At 36.5% G+C, this 16,043-nt stretch overlaps 2 protein-coding genes across 3 annotated transcripts in view; both read right to left on the bottom strand.

Moving 5' to 3' along the window:
- RNF169 (ring finger protein 169) overlaps window positions 1-16,043 on the bottom strand; it is an 80,418-nt gene that overhangs the window by 30,278 nt on the left and 34,097 nt on the right. For both annotated transcript variants that reach the window (XR_008529375.1, XM_054576269.1), the window contains exon 3: window positions 1,407-1,553. Coding sequence is in view for 1 of the 2 variants with exons in the window: in XM_054576269.1 (XP_054432244.1) it covers window positions 1,407-1,553 (147 nt within the window). In the remaining variant the exon portion in view is untranslated. The remainder of the gene's footprint in view (window positions 1-1,406; window positions 1,554-16,043) is intronic.
- On the bottom strand, window positions 13,214-15,662 carry LOC129072661 (histone H1.8-like). Its single transcript, XM_054576173.1, is given in 2 exon segments — window positions 13,214-14,166; window positions 15,617-15,662. Coding segments are annotated over 2 exon segments (999 nt in total).

Below are 16,043 nucleotides of genomic sequence, written 5' to 3'. Positions count from 1 at the left end.
CAATATTAAAATGGCTACCAACAAGTTCACCAATTTTGATAAGTTTTTTAAAAATGCATGTTGATATGACAGCTGTCACAAGGCAGTCTAACAAAATTGTTTCAAATGAAACTAAGCACTACTAGAGCCATAGTACAGAAAAAACTAAACAAACTTTTTGGCCAACCCAGTACTATATGCATAAAACTATCGTATATTTCATTCTTGCCTCCCTAGCCAAATATCTTCTCTGGCAGCAGCCTTTTTCCTTTTGTAGTTCCCAATGAACACAGCATTAAAAGTATACAAGCATTTTATGTTTGTTAAACTGAATCTTTTAGAAGGTTGACACCATGTATAAAATGCAAGTGGTCGTTTTTAATAATAATTAAATAATTAAAATTATTCTTATAACTGGATTCAAAAAGCCCCACATGCCTGTTGACAATCAGCAAATATGATCAATCCAAGAAAGCTTAAATAATTTAACTTTTTGAAATTTAGAAAAATGCCTTTGCAAAGAGTACATCAAAAACACAGAGAAATTATGTAATCTGGCCAAAGTTATACAGTCTGTTTTAATGCTGGGACCTATTTGAGACAGACTTCTGAACTAGAGATTTTCTTTTCTCTATTCTGCTACATTGTCTGTCTTTATATACAGTAAAGCTTTATTAATTCTGGTTAATTAGAAAGATAAATGAAATACTAACAAGACTGAATCACAAAATATTTTAAAAGATATGAATCTATAGTTAAGTGCATACAGCAAGCAATAAGAAGATGTACAATCCAGTAAGACTTACTAAAGAAAAAACCTCAGTGGTAATTACCCATTTGAGCTAATTAGTGGACCCGCAAAAGTGCTTTCTTATGTAAGATAAAATATACCACTTAATAACCTTTTCCAGTAATTTGCTTGGTAAATAAGTAATGAAAAAAATTCAGACAAGACCTGGCTCAATTAAGAGTCTAATTAGGTTAAGTTTAAGCAGCTATTATAATATAATCTAATACCTCATGTCTAGCACTGTGCTGCTTAGGGCATTATAAAGAATAAAGGGAAATTCAAGCTTTAAGGAAATCTAGTAGGGGATATAAGACACACAGAACTTAAATATTAAATAACACATAAGTCAAAATGACAATATACGTATAAAATTTACCACAAGTAGTATACTATCCTAGGTTTTCCTTTACCTTTTCCCCCCACTATTCCCTTAATCTTTCCACACAAGTCTTTTTGTCCCATTCATAAATTACTTCTCCAGCTCTCACCTGGATGCTAAGTTTCTCACTTCTCTTAAGCTTCAGTCAGTGATTATTTCTGGCCTCATAGTTTACCAACATAGGTTTTTCAGATGCATGTCACCTGGGCTAATTGCTGACTTTGAGGCAGTTGTCCATCAAAATAGTGATCTACTTACACTCTCCAGATCTGTTTTCGGCACTAATGGCTCATCTCTTTTTTTCTGTTCATCCATTTTCCTTTTCCCTGTTTCTGTATCCTCTGGCGACAGCTTGTGAATTTGATCTTCGGAGGTTTTCTCCTCTTGTAACTTTTCTTCTTTCATCTAAAAATACAAATCACACCAAGACAATAGAGTTTTAGGCAACTATTGACTTAAAAATATTTTTTCCTCAGTACTGTATTAGAACAAACATCACATGGCAGTTTTGAGACTATTTTCCTTATTGGATATAAAGCCCTCTTAATTTTTAATTAAGTCAGCTTTTATTTGACTCTTGCTAAGCATACGGTTCATGGCTTAAGATTTAACTGCTCTGCATTCTTGAGCAATATGAAACCATAAAAGCAAAGATAATACACAATCAAAAAATAAGGTTTATTCACTTAGCTGAGACAGGCTGAACCTAAAAACTTTCTTATTCCCATAAACCAGGTATAAATATACTAGACCAGGAGGAGAGCAGGGCTGTGGGCTGCAGAGGGCTGGAGAAGCTGGGCTAAACAAGGCAGATGGGTCTGTAGGCCTAGTAGCAACAGTTCTAAAAAAATGACTTTTTCACAGCTCTAATGTCCTACAATTTATGCTGTTATCCTGTGCTCCAGAGAATAGGTCAAGATACGTGATCTATGAAAAAATTTAAGGCAGAAGCATATGCTTCCTCAGTTATGGGAGGTGGCATGGCATTATGAAATTAAGACACACTTTGGCCCTGGCTGCATGGCTCAGTTGGTTGGAGCATTGTTCTTGCACCTAAACATTGCTGGTTCGATTCTGGTCAGGGCACATGCCTCGGTGTGATCCCTGGGGCGGGGGGCGGGGCATGTATGGGAGGCAACCAGTCGATGTTTCTCTCTCATTTTGATGTTTTCCTTTCTCTCTCCCCTTTTCATTCTCTTTAAAAAATCAATAAAACAGATCTGCCAGTGAGGATTAAGAAGAAAAAAAAGGGGTTATAGAATAAAAACTTGGGTTCTAGTGGTTCTGTCGCTTATTTACCAGTTAGATGACCTCTGGCAAATGAACCATCATATGCTCACCTACAAAACAGAGATAATTCTATGGAAACTTTGCAGATATTGTTATAAAAAGCAAGTAAGACAATAAAGTACTTAATGTTATGCCGTGCTGTGTACTTCCAGTACATCAAGAGTCTCCTTTCCTAATCTTTGTATTTTCTTTTCACTGACCAGGGTTTTAATAAAATTTAAATGACAATGTATATTAAAGTAGTTACAGGCTACTAATATTTTTAATCATACTTGCAAGGAAGTAAAGCTAAAGAACAAATATTTTTCATTGGCGGTTGCCTTAGGGTTAAAAAAACAAAAAAGCATAGTAACAACAACAGATTTAGCCTTATCTTTCTAAATTCTATAGGTCTGATTCCTATAAGCCTGAACTAGTCTTTAACATATTGAGTCTAATTCATGAGGTTATGAATATTTAAAGAACACTATACACAGTGCTGTATCAGGAAGATATTCAAATGAAATAATGTCCTCCCTACTCTTCTCAAATCAAACAAGAAAACAAAAGGGAAAAAGAGCAAATCCATATCCAGGGAGAAAGCAAACCTAAGTCTATGCTAGCTGCCTATGTGAAAGATCAATGCCTTCTGATGATCTTGTATGAGAAATTCTTGTTTTCAACAACTTAAACACCAGCTAAGGGGCATTTCACTTTTAGAGGATGGAGAGGCAGACCAGCACAAAAGAGAACAGGTTTTAGCATCATCATAATTATCACTGACTGAACTCTGTGTGTAAGGTGCTAAGCTAAGCACTATATATATATTATCTCACTTAAGAAAACTTAGGTTAAGAGTTAGGTAATATATTCAAGTTCACAAAGTTATAGTCCTAGAGCTGGAATTCAAATCTAGATTTACCTTAGTGGTTCTCAGCCAATGATTTTGCCTCTCAGGGCATATCTGACAATGTCTGGAGACACTTTTGGTTACAATTTAGGGGAGAAGTATGTGTGTTAATGGCATCTAGTGGCTAGAGTCCAAAGATTGCTACTAAATATCCTAAATGCAGAGGACAGCCCCCAATAACATATACATACACAGAAGTTACAATTTTTAAAAAACTAAATATTAAATTTTTTATATATTTTAGTGTTAATTTGTTTAGTGTTAATGATATTTACATACTATGCCCTGTGGCTTTTCTACATGTTTTAGAATGTATCCTTATGCCTCCTAATAATGTTTAGTGCTCTCTGAGTTTTTGGCAATGGGCCTGCATTGCTGGAAAAACCACCTTTTCATTACAGTGCTTAGTCTGCTAGCATACTATCTTAACAAAGCTAAAAATTTACAAAATTGAAAACCCATGTATCCATTTAAATCTTCACATGAATCATGTTGCTGTTTTCTCTATGCTGGGTTCTATAGAAGGTTTCTTTTTTCTTTTTTTTTCTTTTTTTTTCTTTTTTTTTTTTGCCCTTTTGGTGGTTATTTATAAGGACTTGAGGACCTGATCTCTAGGCAAGAATTTTTATACCCAGGGAAAATGCCTCTCTGAGAGTAGCATACAAATTTGAGTAAGAAATATCAATAGCTGCTGTTTATTAAACTGTTCTACATTCCAGGCATTAAGTTTATAGTTTACCTCATTTAATCCTTAAGTGCTCTATTTGTATCTCTCATTATCATTTTATATATACAAAAATTAACACTCAGTGGTTATTTTCCAGTCACAGAGGTTGAATTTTATAGCAAACCACTAGGTTCAGAGAGCAGGGTATCTCAACCTCAGCATTACTGACATTTTGGGCTTGGTAATTCTTTGTTATGGGGGAAGGGGGTTGGTCAGAGTCTAAAAACAAGGCTTCTGCATGAACACTGGTCCAATCATTGACTACCAAGGACAAAATAAGAAACTCCATGAAATGCATCTCAAGACAGTCTGAAGTGAGAAAAAGAGAATCAGGTATCTATTGACTCCTACGCCTCCCAATGACCAACATTTGCTCCACATTGGTGTTAAATGCCCCTCACATTGGTTTGTACAACTTGAGTAAATTCCCATGGTAGGTACTACAGCTGCAATAAGAGAGAAGTCCTAGAGCTAAATGTGAAAGGCAAGCAGTTGGCCCCTGAACAAGGAGATCCCAGGTTGTACCACGGTGAAGCAGCCCACTACTGTAAGTGGAATGATTTGTATTGCTTCCTTTTTCTGGATGTAATTACTAGAGAAAAACTATTGACTTCTGTACATTAATCTCATATTCAGTCATACTACCAGGAGTACCATGGAAATTTTCCTGAAAATATTTTTACTTGCCCTAATTTTTAAAAATGAACTTTTAAAAATCAAAGCATTATACACAGAAAAGTGTACAAATAATAAATGTAAGGTGTGGCAAATTACATAAAATAAGTATATCCATATAACCACTACTCAGGTCAAGAAATCATATCCCTTGTACCTAACTCCTCACCCAGAAGTAACCACAATGCCAGTTTCCAACACCTATTGTACCTATTTCTGAATTTTACGTAAGTGGAATCTTATATATACATTAAATCTGTCTTCATTCAGTGAACACTCTAGTTGTGAGATTCATCCATGTAGGTGCATATAGTTTGCTCTTTTTCACTGTGTCATAGTATTCTATTGTTTGACTACAAAACAATTTAACCATTCTATTGCTAATGGATATCTGAGTAATTACTAGTGGCTACTTACACATAAACTGCTATGACTATTTTTGAATATGTATCCTGGTACACATTTTGTTCTGTGGGATATATTCTAGAAGAGAAACTGTTTAGTCATAAGTATGGGTACATTGCCGTAGTTTTCCAAATTGGTACAAATCACACTCCCACCCACCAATCTAGCAGAATAACAGTTGCTCTCAGCCTGTTTGTCTATTTCAGACATGCCAGTAAGTATATATTGGTACTGCATTATGACTTCAATTTGCATTTCTCTTCTAAAGATGTAGCAGCTTTCCACATATTTACTACTTGGAAATCCTCTTTTATGAACTGCCTATTCACATTGTTGCCCTTTTTTCTTTTAGATATTTGAGTGCCCCTGCCCCCAGTAATTTGTGTAAGCTATTTATAGTTTTTTTAATATGAGGCAATTTTTAAGAAAAAGGTATGCAAACATATACATAGTCTCCTAGTATCTGTGGTTTCACTTTCTGCAGTGTCAGTTACCTGCAGTCAACAGTGGTCTGAAAACATTAAATGGAAAATTCCAGAAATAAACAATTGTAAGTTTTAAGTTTTGTGCGATTCTGAATAGCGTGATGAAATCTCGCACATTCCTACCCCAGGACATGACTCATCCCTTTGTCCGGCATATCCATGCTGTATGCGCTCCCCCCTGTGAAGTCACTTAGTAGCCATGTTGGTTATCAGGTCGACTGTCATGGTATCACAGTGCTTGTGTTCAAGTAATCCTTACTTTTTTTGTTATAATTGTTCTATTTTATTATCAGTTATTGTTAATCTCTTACTGTGCCCAATTTATAAATTAAACTTTTTCATAGGTGTGTATGTACAGGAAAAAGCATAGTATATACAGGGTTCAGTACTATCTGCAGCTTCAAGCATCCACTGGGGGGTCTTAGAATATCTCCCCCACAAATAAGGGGGGACACCTTTTGAAATATATACATACATATGTATGTGAGTGTACATTTTTCCCCCTCATACAGTAGCTTGCCCTTTTCACTCTTTTAGTGGTGTCTTTTGAAGGCAAGAAGTTCCAGGTTTTAATGCAGTTTAAACATCAGTGCTTTCATATCCTGTTTAAGAAATTCTCCCATGTTATTTTTAAGAAGCTTATTATTTGACCATTCACATTTAAATCTACAATCCACTTAGAATTAATTTAAAAATCAATCATGTTAGGGCATAATCTATATATGATAAAATTAACACTTATGGAATGTACTCACATATAGTTCAATGAATTCTGACAAATGCATATATCCATGTAACCATATCCCTAGTCAAAAAAGTTAGAGAACATTTTTACCACCCAACAAAGCCCCTTCAAGCCCACTAGCAATCAATCTCCCACCCGTCAGCCCTAAGCAACCCCTAACCTGATTACTGTGACTACAGATTAGTTTTGCCTACTATAAAATCATAGAGTATATATTCCTTTGAGTCAGGATTCATTCACTCAGCATATTTTTTGAGATTTATCCAAGATACTGTTAATATTAAGACATTCCTTTTATGGATGAGTTATATTCCATTGTATAAATGTACCACCATTTGTTTATCCATTCAAGTGCTGGACATGTGCGCTGTATTTAGTTTTGAGCTATCAAGAATAAAGCTGCTATGAACATTCATGTTTTCTGTAGACAGATGTTTTTATTTTGCTTGGCTAAATACAAGTGGAATTGCTGGATCATAGAGTAAATATACATTTAAATTTATAAATCAACTGCCAAAATGTTTCCGATCATGGTTGTACCATTTTACTGGCACACCTCATAGATATTGAGAGTTGGATTCCAGACCACCACAATAAAGCGAGTATCAGAATAAAGCGAGTTGTAATGATTTTTTCTGGTGGAGTCTTGCCATCTTTTTTTCTTTAATGTAACATTTGTGAAGCACAATAAAGCATAGTGTAATAAAATGAGATATGCCTGCTTACTGTCACTAGCAATGCATGAGAATTCTAGGTGATTCACATTCTCACATTCATTTTCAGAATTAGAATTGTTGGCCTTTTCATTTTAGCCACTCCAGAACATGTCAGGTGATAAGTATTTCCCTGCTGGCTATGGTAAACATCTTTACATGTGCTCATAGCACATTTTTTGCAAAGTATGTTCAAACATTTTATCCTATTTTTTTAACCTTATTATTGTGTGCAAGAGTTCTTTAAAAATGCTGGATACAAGTCCATTGTTAGATAGGTATTTTGAAAATATGTTCTCCCAGCCTTTGCTTTGCCTTTTTATTTCCATAATAAATAGAAGTTTTTATCTTTGATAAAATCCAATATATCAATTTTTTTCTTCTGTTATTTGGGTATTTTGTGTTCCTGTTTAGAAAATCTTTGCCTATCTCAGGGGCAAAATCTTTTCCTTCTATGTTTTCTTCTGCATAGCTGTAACTTTTACATTTAGCCAAAATGATCCATTATGAATTAATTTTTGCATACCATTATAAAGTAGAGTTCAAGATTCACTTGTACTTATTCATAGGATATTCAGTTTGTTCCAGCACCATTGTTGAAAAAACTATTCTTTTGCCATTTAATTATTTTTGTGCCTTTGTGAACATTATCTGACTATGAGTGGGTCTATTCCAGGACTATATTCTAGTCCATTGATTTATATGTCTTTTCCTATGCCAGTACCATACTCTTCTATATAATTCTAGAAATCTGGTAGTAAGTCCTCCAAAAATAACAGTCATAATTCACAGACAACATAATCCACGTAGAAAATCCACTAGAACCTACAAAAAGGTACTAGAACTACTAAATAAGTTTAGCAAGCCTGTAGGGTAGAATATAATATCAAAATATAAAAGTCAATTGTATTTTATATACTTGTATGAACAATTAGAAATTAAAGATTTTTAAGTGCCATTTATATAACATCAAAAATGTGCAATTACCTAAGATAAATCTGACAAAAGATACAGAAACTGAAAATCACAAAACATTGCTGAAATTAGAGACCTAAATAAATAGAAGGATATACCATGTTGATGGATCTGAAGACTTAATATTATTGAGACATCAGTCCTCCCCAAATTGATCCACCAATTTAGTGCAATTCCAATCAAAATCCCAGCAGGCTTTTTTTGGAGAAATTGACAAGCCAATACTAAAATTCAGATGAATATACAGAGAACCAAGAATGGCCAAAATATCCTTGAAAAAGAAGAAAAGCCCTGGCTGGTGTGGCTCAGCGGACTGAGTGCCAGCCTGAGAACCAAAGGGTTGCTGGTTCGATTCCCAGTCAGGGTACATGCCTGGGTTGTGGGCCAGGCTCCCGGTAGGGGGCTCTCGAGAGGCAACCACACATTGATGCTTCTCTCCCTTTTCTTTCTCCCTCCCTTCCCCTCTTTAAAAATAAATAAATAAAATCTTAAAAAAAAAAAAGAACAACGAAGATGGAGGGTTAACCCTACATTAGTCAAAAGAGCATGGTATTGGTGTAAAAACAAACAGTTCAATGGTACAGATAGAATATAGAGCCTAGAAATAAGTCCACTTATACAGGTAACTAATTTTAAACAAAGGTGCAAAGAAAATCAATGGAGTCTTTCAACAAATGGTGCTGGAACAACTTGGACATCCACACGCACTAAAAAAGAACTTGGATCTGTACCACACACCATATATAAGAATGAAATAAAATGAATCATAGACCTAAATGTAAAGCCTAAAACAATAAAACTCCTAGAGGAAAACAGGAGAAAATCTTTGTGATCTTGAGCTGGGCAAAGAATTCTTAGGAAAAAATTTATGAACTGTAGTTTTGAAAGTTAAAAACTTCTCTTCAAAAAAACTCCAATAGAATGAAAAGACTGACACAGACTGGGAGAAAAGTATTTGCAAAGCATACTACCTGTTACAAGACTCATAACCAGAATGTGGGGGGGGGGGTGCCCCAAACAAAGGAACTATCTTCGGGAGGGCAGGCTCATTATAGTACAGGTTTCCCCTGCTAGGTGAGTGTTCTCGGAACCCATCTACATCAGTGTACTGGCTGGACTGTTGTGAGAGGTTGCATTTTTTTGAAGAGGTATAGGCACTATTCAATAGCACATGAAAAGATGCTCACCATCACTGTTCATTAGGGAAACACAAATCAAAACTATAATGAGATACCCACAGGACAACTAGTGAAAAAAAAAGAAAAATTAACAAGTACCAGCAAGAATGTGGAGAAACTGGAATCCTCATACATTGCTGGCAGGAATATAAAATGGTGTAGTTGCTGTGGAAAACAGTTTGACAATTTCTCAAAAGTAAAATGAGCTGAACACAAAAGGATATATATTGTATGATTTCACTTATATATCTAGAATAGACAAATGTGGAGAAATAAAAAGTAGATTAGAAGTTACCAGGGGCTGGAGGGATAATGGAATGGGGAGATACTGACTCAAGGGTACAGAGTTTCTGTTTGGAGTCATCAAAAACTTTTGGAAAAAGATAGCAGTGATGGTTGCATAACATTGTGCGTGTACTTAAGGCCCCTGAATTTTACACTTAAAATGGTTAAAGTCACAAATTTTTTATAATCTAAACTTTTTTCTTTCACAGAATTTTACAATTCTGTTTACAAAAGTAAGCAGAAAAGTAAACAGGAAAAATAAAGTTATTTTTATTTACTAAAATCCTCACTAATCAAATGTTTTAACAAAAAATTTTTCTTCTGTAATAGAGACAGAAGAGTTGTGACTGCTTCTAGAAAATTCTTTAGTTTGGCTTTCAACTAGCACTGAAATGATTTTAAACTATTGTGTAAATCATAAAAGCTACTATATTAATAGAGTAATCTTAACTGATTCTCATAAATAAAAGAGACAAGGAAAGACAGCACATTGTAGAAATAGCCTTAATAACCTGTTATTCTAATTAAATTTGATCATGCTTTTAATTTCCCAGATGTGTTATTTTAATTGAAAAGCACATTATTTGATAAAGTTGTTTTTCTCTGCCTGGATAGTAGTAAGTAGCAAAAGGAGAAGACAATCATATTTAACATTTTTAGATTTTTGAGCATCCTATGAAATAACTATATTTCATGCAGTCAAAATTAAAACTTACTCTTTTGAGTTTTTCCTTCTTAGTACTATACAGCTTACCTGCTCTTAAAGATGTAAGAGATTATCTATTTTCTGGTTCCAGAGAGAGGCATTTCAGCACATGCCAAAAGTAAGCATTTCCTCAAAGATTACATAAGATTTCAGAGGAAGAAGAAAAAAAATGTAGCAAAAAGAACTCTAGAAATCTTAAAATACCACTAGTTCTATCCTGACCCAGCTATACATCCTTATACAAGTCATTTCTCTTAAAAGAAGTAGCTATGAAACTATATAATCAACAATTCAATTCAATAAGCATTTGATGATTACCTTATGTGCAAGATGTATTAGAAGCAATGAAGATCTTTCTGTCAAAGAGACTAAACCCATAGACCCATCTTTAAAGATTTTACAATCTAATAGAAAAAATATTTTAATTGAGCAAATAACCTGCTGCTTCTGTGGTATGACAGAACGTATTTTAGACTTATCAGGTAAATACGGGCTTCTTTTAAAATAAATAAATAAAAAAAACAAATGGAGGGATTGGGGATAAGGCCAGCTCAACATTCAGCTCATAATTTCTTTACACAGCCAAACAGATTTCAGTGAAATGCTCAAGTTTTAATAAAGTATGTTGTTATATTTTAGAGTTCATGGCAGATATATAATAAAAAGGGACTTTCAAGACCTTTAAGTTCAAAGATAATTAGATCCTAAAAGTTTACTTACCTTCAAAAAAATTCCTTTATAAAAGTTAGTATCTGCCTTATAGAGAGACATTATTCATGTCAGTAACTCATTGATCATATCTGATTACTCTGCACCAGATCTGGCTAAGGACTAAGAACTGTATGCTTACTACTTAAATAATTTAGCCAGCATTGGGGAGAAAATACCTCTCAAAATTGAACCAGTGGAGAGAGAGAAAAAAGAAAACAGAAAGGTCAGTAAACCAATTCAGAGAAAGCCTGAACCACTCATGTGATCCACAGAATTATTGAAAGCAGTTCATCTTTCCCACTACAGAGACCAGGGAGATAAGCAGTCTAGAAGCAAAGGCTGTTTTTGCCCCATAGCTTCAACTTTCAGAGTCCAATGATTCAAAGACAAACAAGAGCATGCTGGATCATATATTTCCCAACTCCAACATAAAGCAACTATTATTTAACCATGTGGTCAAAGTTAAGCACCTAACAAACTAAGCAGAAGAATAAGCAGAAGAAATAATGGTGTAAATAAGAATCTTAATCCAACAAATGAATAGAACTTAAAGATCAATTAGTTATTTTGAAAGACAAAAATGACTAATAATCTCATATAAAATGGAAACATAAAATGAAATCAATTTGAAATGATTTCTCCCTGAAAATTATTTTTCATTTCAACATATTTACTGCAAACAAGAATATAACAAGAGTATATGTGTGTATGTGTGTGTGTGTGTATATGTAGATATATATTTATATATAAATAGATACAGATATACACACACGTATACTTTTTTCAAGAATGAATAATTCCTTTGCCTGGCTGGTGTGGATCAGTTGGTTGGAGCGTCCTCCTGTAGACCAAAAGGTCACCAGTTCCATTCCCGGTCAGGGCACATATCTAGGTTTCAGGTTCAGTCCCCAACTAGGGGGTGTATGGGAGGCAATCAACTGATGTTTTTCTTTCCCTTCCTCTTTCTCTCTCTCTGGAATCAATAAATATATATTTTTAATTTTTTTTAAAGAATGAATAATTCATTAATGTAGGAAGATGAAGGAATGAGCACATGCTAATATTCTCCTACTTAAAATGTCAGAAAATGTCAGAAAACTTCTTTTTAATATCCTACATCTATAAAAGCTCAGAGAAGCACAAAAAAAAAAAAAAAAAAAAAAAAAGACATGTCATTAGCAGTCAAAATCACAAATACCCAAAAGATGGAATTGGTTTTCACATCTAAAGGTTATAAACAAGAAAAAAATATAAATGGCCGTCTAAAGGTTATAAACAGAAAAAATACAAATAGCCAGTAAGCATAAGATGTTCCTCCCCTCTAGTAATCAGGGAAATATAAATTAAAACAATGAGATCATTTAATCCAGCAGATTGGCAAAATATTAAAAATAATGATAATGGTTTAGAGCAAGGATTTGGAAAAACAAGGGACTCTCTTTTACTGCTGGTGAGAAAGTAAGCTGAAAAAGTCTTTTTAAAGGTAATTTGTTGATACCCACCAAAATACAAAGTGTATATACCCTTCAAATTTGCAGTTTCACTTCTAGGAATCTAAACTAAAGGAAATATTTGCTCACATATGTTCAAGCATGTTCAGTGCAGCATCTCTTAAATTGGGTGAAAAGGGAAACAATTTAAATGACCAATGATAGTGGAAAGGTTAAGTAAATTATGCCTCATCTACACTACAAAATATCATTCAGGATGAAGAAGTATATGAAAGCTCCTCCCACCCCCCCACCCCCCAAAAAAGCATACTCTTAGTGAAAAAGAAGCAAGTTACAGAATGGATATCCTAAATCCTAGGATATCAAAAATCCTAGCTGCTTTAGAGTATTTACAGGCTGACATACCCAAGACCCCTCTTTATGGTAGTCACCTACCTATCTCTGTCAAGTCCCCTAATTGACAGAGAAACTTATCTGAGTTTCTCTCCAGCTACTTCAGTGATCATTCTTGAAGGTTTCAGTATCAGTATACTCTCTATATTCTTTTATTTCCTTCTAAATAAATCTTTTCTTCCACCTTCAGTTATTTATTCCCATGATCATACCATAAACCTTGTCATGTTCAATAACTAATCCAGTCTCACTGTTAAGCCTCTCATGTTTTCAGCTGTATTTGTATGCTTGTAGCCCTACTTTTACAGTTCTTTTTTCTTTTTAGAGGGAAAAAAAAATTCTTTATTGATAAATAGGTTACAGTGAAATAAATAGAGTAATGGTTTTTCAGGGGAATAAAAATTCCAACAGAATTTTAGTCTCTTTCTACCCTGCCTCTAGCTTTTGGCTTCTGTCTTCTTACTGATCCCATTGGATGACAAAGCCTTAGTGGGCATGCCAGGCCTTCCTGGGCCCTTGGCGACCTCTGTCTTTCTGGCCAGTGGTACAGGTACAGTCTTGGACACACTGTCCTTAAGAGCAGCAGGTACCATCTTGGATACACAGTCCTTAGGAGCAGCAGCAGCCTTGGTTTTTGACCTTTGCCTGGCCCCCTGGGCAGTGGCCTCTTTGGGGACTGTGCTTTTGGTCTTATTTTTGGCTGGGAAAACTGCACCATTCTCGCCCTTGGTGACCACGGGTTTTGAGCTCTGAGTCCCAGCCTTGGTTTTCCTGTGGGCCTTGTCATCTGCTGGGCTGTTCTTTCTGCCTTTACCCTTTGACTTCCCACAGGGCCCAATGGCACCATGGGGGGCCTCTGTGGCCTTGTCTGGCTGTCGGGGGACCTTCCTGGCCTTGCCCACTCTTGCCTCTCCATCCTTGGTCTGGCCACCTTTATAGGAGGCCTCCTCTTTGGCCTCAGCAGGTCTCCTGGGGGCTGACGTGGTGGAAGTCTTCCTGGACTAGATTTTCTTTGTGTGCTTGGGAACTAATTTGAAACTGCCGGTGGCCCCCTTGGCCCTGGAGTTGGTGGGCCTGACGAGGAGGCCACATTGCATGCCAGTGTCCAGGGCCCACTTCAGCAGGTACTTGAGCCAGATGGCAACTACTGTAGGGTACTTCTGCAGGAGAGAAACCTTGACGGCCACCACCGAGGTGCCCCAGCGCTGCTCACCTGACAGTAGCGCCTCCAGTACCATGCGCAGCACGGGTGGGTGGCAGCATGGAGCTGGGACAGCGGTACAGCTCAGGCCTGGCTTTCCAGTCCCAGACCCCCTGGACGTGGAGCTCATGGAGGTTAGGGAGGCTGAGGAAGTCAAGGTGTCACTGGAGGCCAGGCTCCCAGGAGCCACTGCACAGGAAGACACAGACGCAGACGTGTGTCCAATTCTTTATCACCATTAGAACTTCCAGTCCATTGACAGTACAACTCTTTCACTGTCCATCATATACCTAATGATCTCAACTCCCTCCTAAATAACCATGATCCCAAAACTGTAAGAACTTCCTCGTACACACCTTCAAGTCCACTGCATCTCTCCCTCCAACATACTTCCATACAAAACCCTAACCCGGTTAAAACGCAACACATTGCCTATTCCAAAATTGTCCTAATTGGTCTTATTTCTATTCTTGATCCATGAGGCAAAGTCTGCTAGGTGCTTACCCAATATCCATTCTCTCCTTCCTTAATAAGAGAACAGCGATTTTACTTAGGGAGTTAATATACCCAGCCAAAACACTATGCCTCCAAGCCTCCCTGGCAGCTACAGAAGTCTGTGATACTGGAATGTAAAATAAAAGTGAAGTCACTGGGTGAGGCTTTGAAGAATGCTCTTTAAAAGGACCCAATTCAGCCGACATGTCCTTTTCTCCCTTCTGTCTAGATGTGATTCTACAGAAGGATCAGTTAGCTTATACCACAATGAGACAGGCACACTTGAAGATATCTAAACAGAAAGACAAAAGGAACATGAATCCCTGATGTCATGGAGCTACCATATCAGTCCTGGAATATCTACCTTCACGTTTTTGTTACTGGAGAAAAATAAAACTCCTAATTTGTTTGAGTCATTATTTCGGGGTCTTTACTGTTCACAGTAAATACAATTCCTAACTCCTAGGCCCAATACAGCTTATTTCCCACACAGCAAACAGAGACCTTTTAAAAGTATAAACCAGATCATCTTACTAGCTTCCCATCACATTTTAAATAAATTTAGGCTCCTTACTAGGTCAACTAGGCCTTCTTTGATCTGGCCCTTCTCTCTCTCTCAGCTCATCTCCTACCAAATCCCCACACCGTCCATCTGCTTATCACTTGCACACTCAGCTCCAGCCACACTGTTTCTTGACAAGCCAAACTTGTTTCTGTCTCGGGGCCTTTGCATTTGCTTCTTCCTTTGCCTGGAATGCTTTTTCCTTGTACCTTTACTTGGTTTTCTCCCTCACTTCTTTCAGGTTGCAATTTAAATGGTGCATTCTCTGAAAGACCTTCCTGATCACTCTTATCTAAATAAGTCTATTTGTGGCTCCTCATTTCCCTTCCACTCTCCTTAACTCTTCTTATCCTGCTTTATTAATATATATTAAGTAAGAGGGAGGAATAAAAAAAGCAATTTATTAAAAATTGAGTTTATTCTTCACATGTTTAAACTTCAGTCACCTTCAAAGTACTCTCCATTTGGTGCAGTACGCCTGTCGAGACAGGAAACATTTTTTTCCACTGCTCAATACAGTTTTTAACTTTTCTGTTTTGAGGCCTTTGAGGACTTTTATCCAAGGAAACAAAAAGACGTTACTTGGGGCCAGATCAGGTGAATAGGGAGGGTAAGGCACATATGCCATTTTTTGGGGTCAAAAACTGCTGAACACTCAGCACGGTGTGGGCAGGTGCGATAATAAATCACCCATGATGACATAGGCAAACACGTTTAAAGAGCCTTCAAAATAAATACACTGAGGCTGAACACAGACTCTCACAACGCCAGCTGGTGCACTAATACAGGTGGGTTCCCAGAACATTCACCTAATGGGGGAAGCCTGTACTACAAGGGGCCTGCCCTCCAGAAGATAATTCTGGTTTTTGGGGGTGGGAGGTCCCTCCTCATACATGTTTGCTTATTTACTATCTGTCTTCTCCACTAGAATGGAAATCTCCCTGAGGGAAGGAATTTGCATATCTTATTCAGCACTGAATGCCCAATACCTGGCACACAGTAGGGACAC

Source organism: Pteronotus mesoamericanus, unplaced genomic scaffold (genome assembly GCF_021234165.1).
Source record: "Pteronotus mesoamericanus isolate MK-2021 breed Mesoamerican mustached bat unplaced genomic scaffold, CSHL_Meso_final contig_33, whole genome shotgun sequence".
NCBI lineage: Eukaryota > Metazoa > Chordata > Mammalia > Chiroptera > Mormoopidae > Pteronotus > Pteronotus mesoamericanus.
The sequence above is the reverse complement of the archived record's forward strand: the minus strand, read 5'-3'. Positions and strand labels throughout refer to the sequence as shown.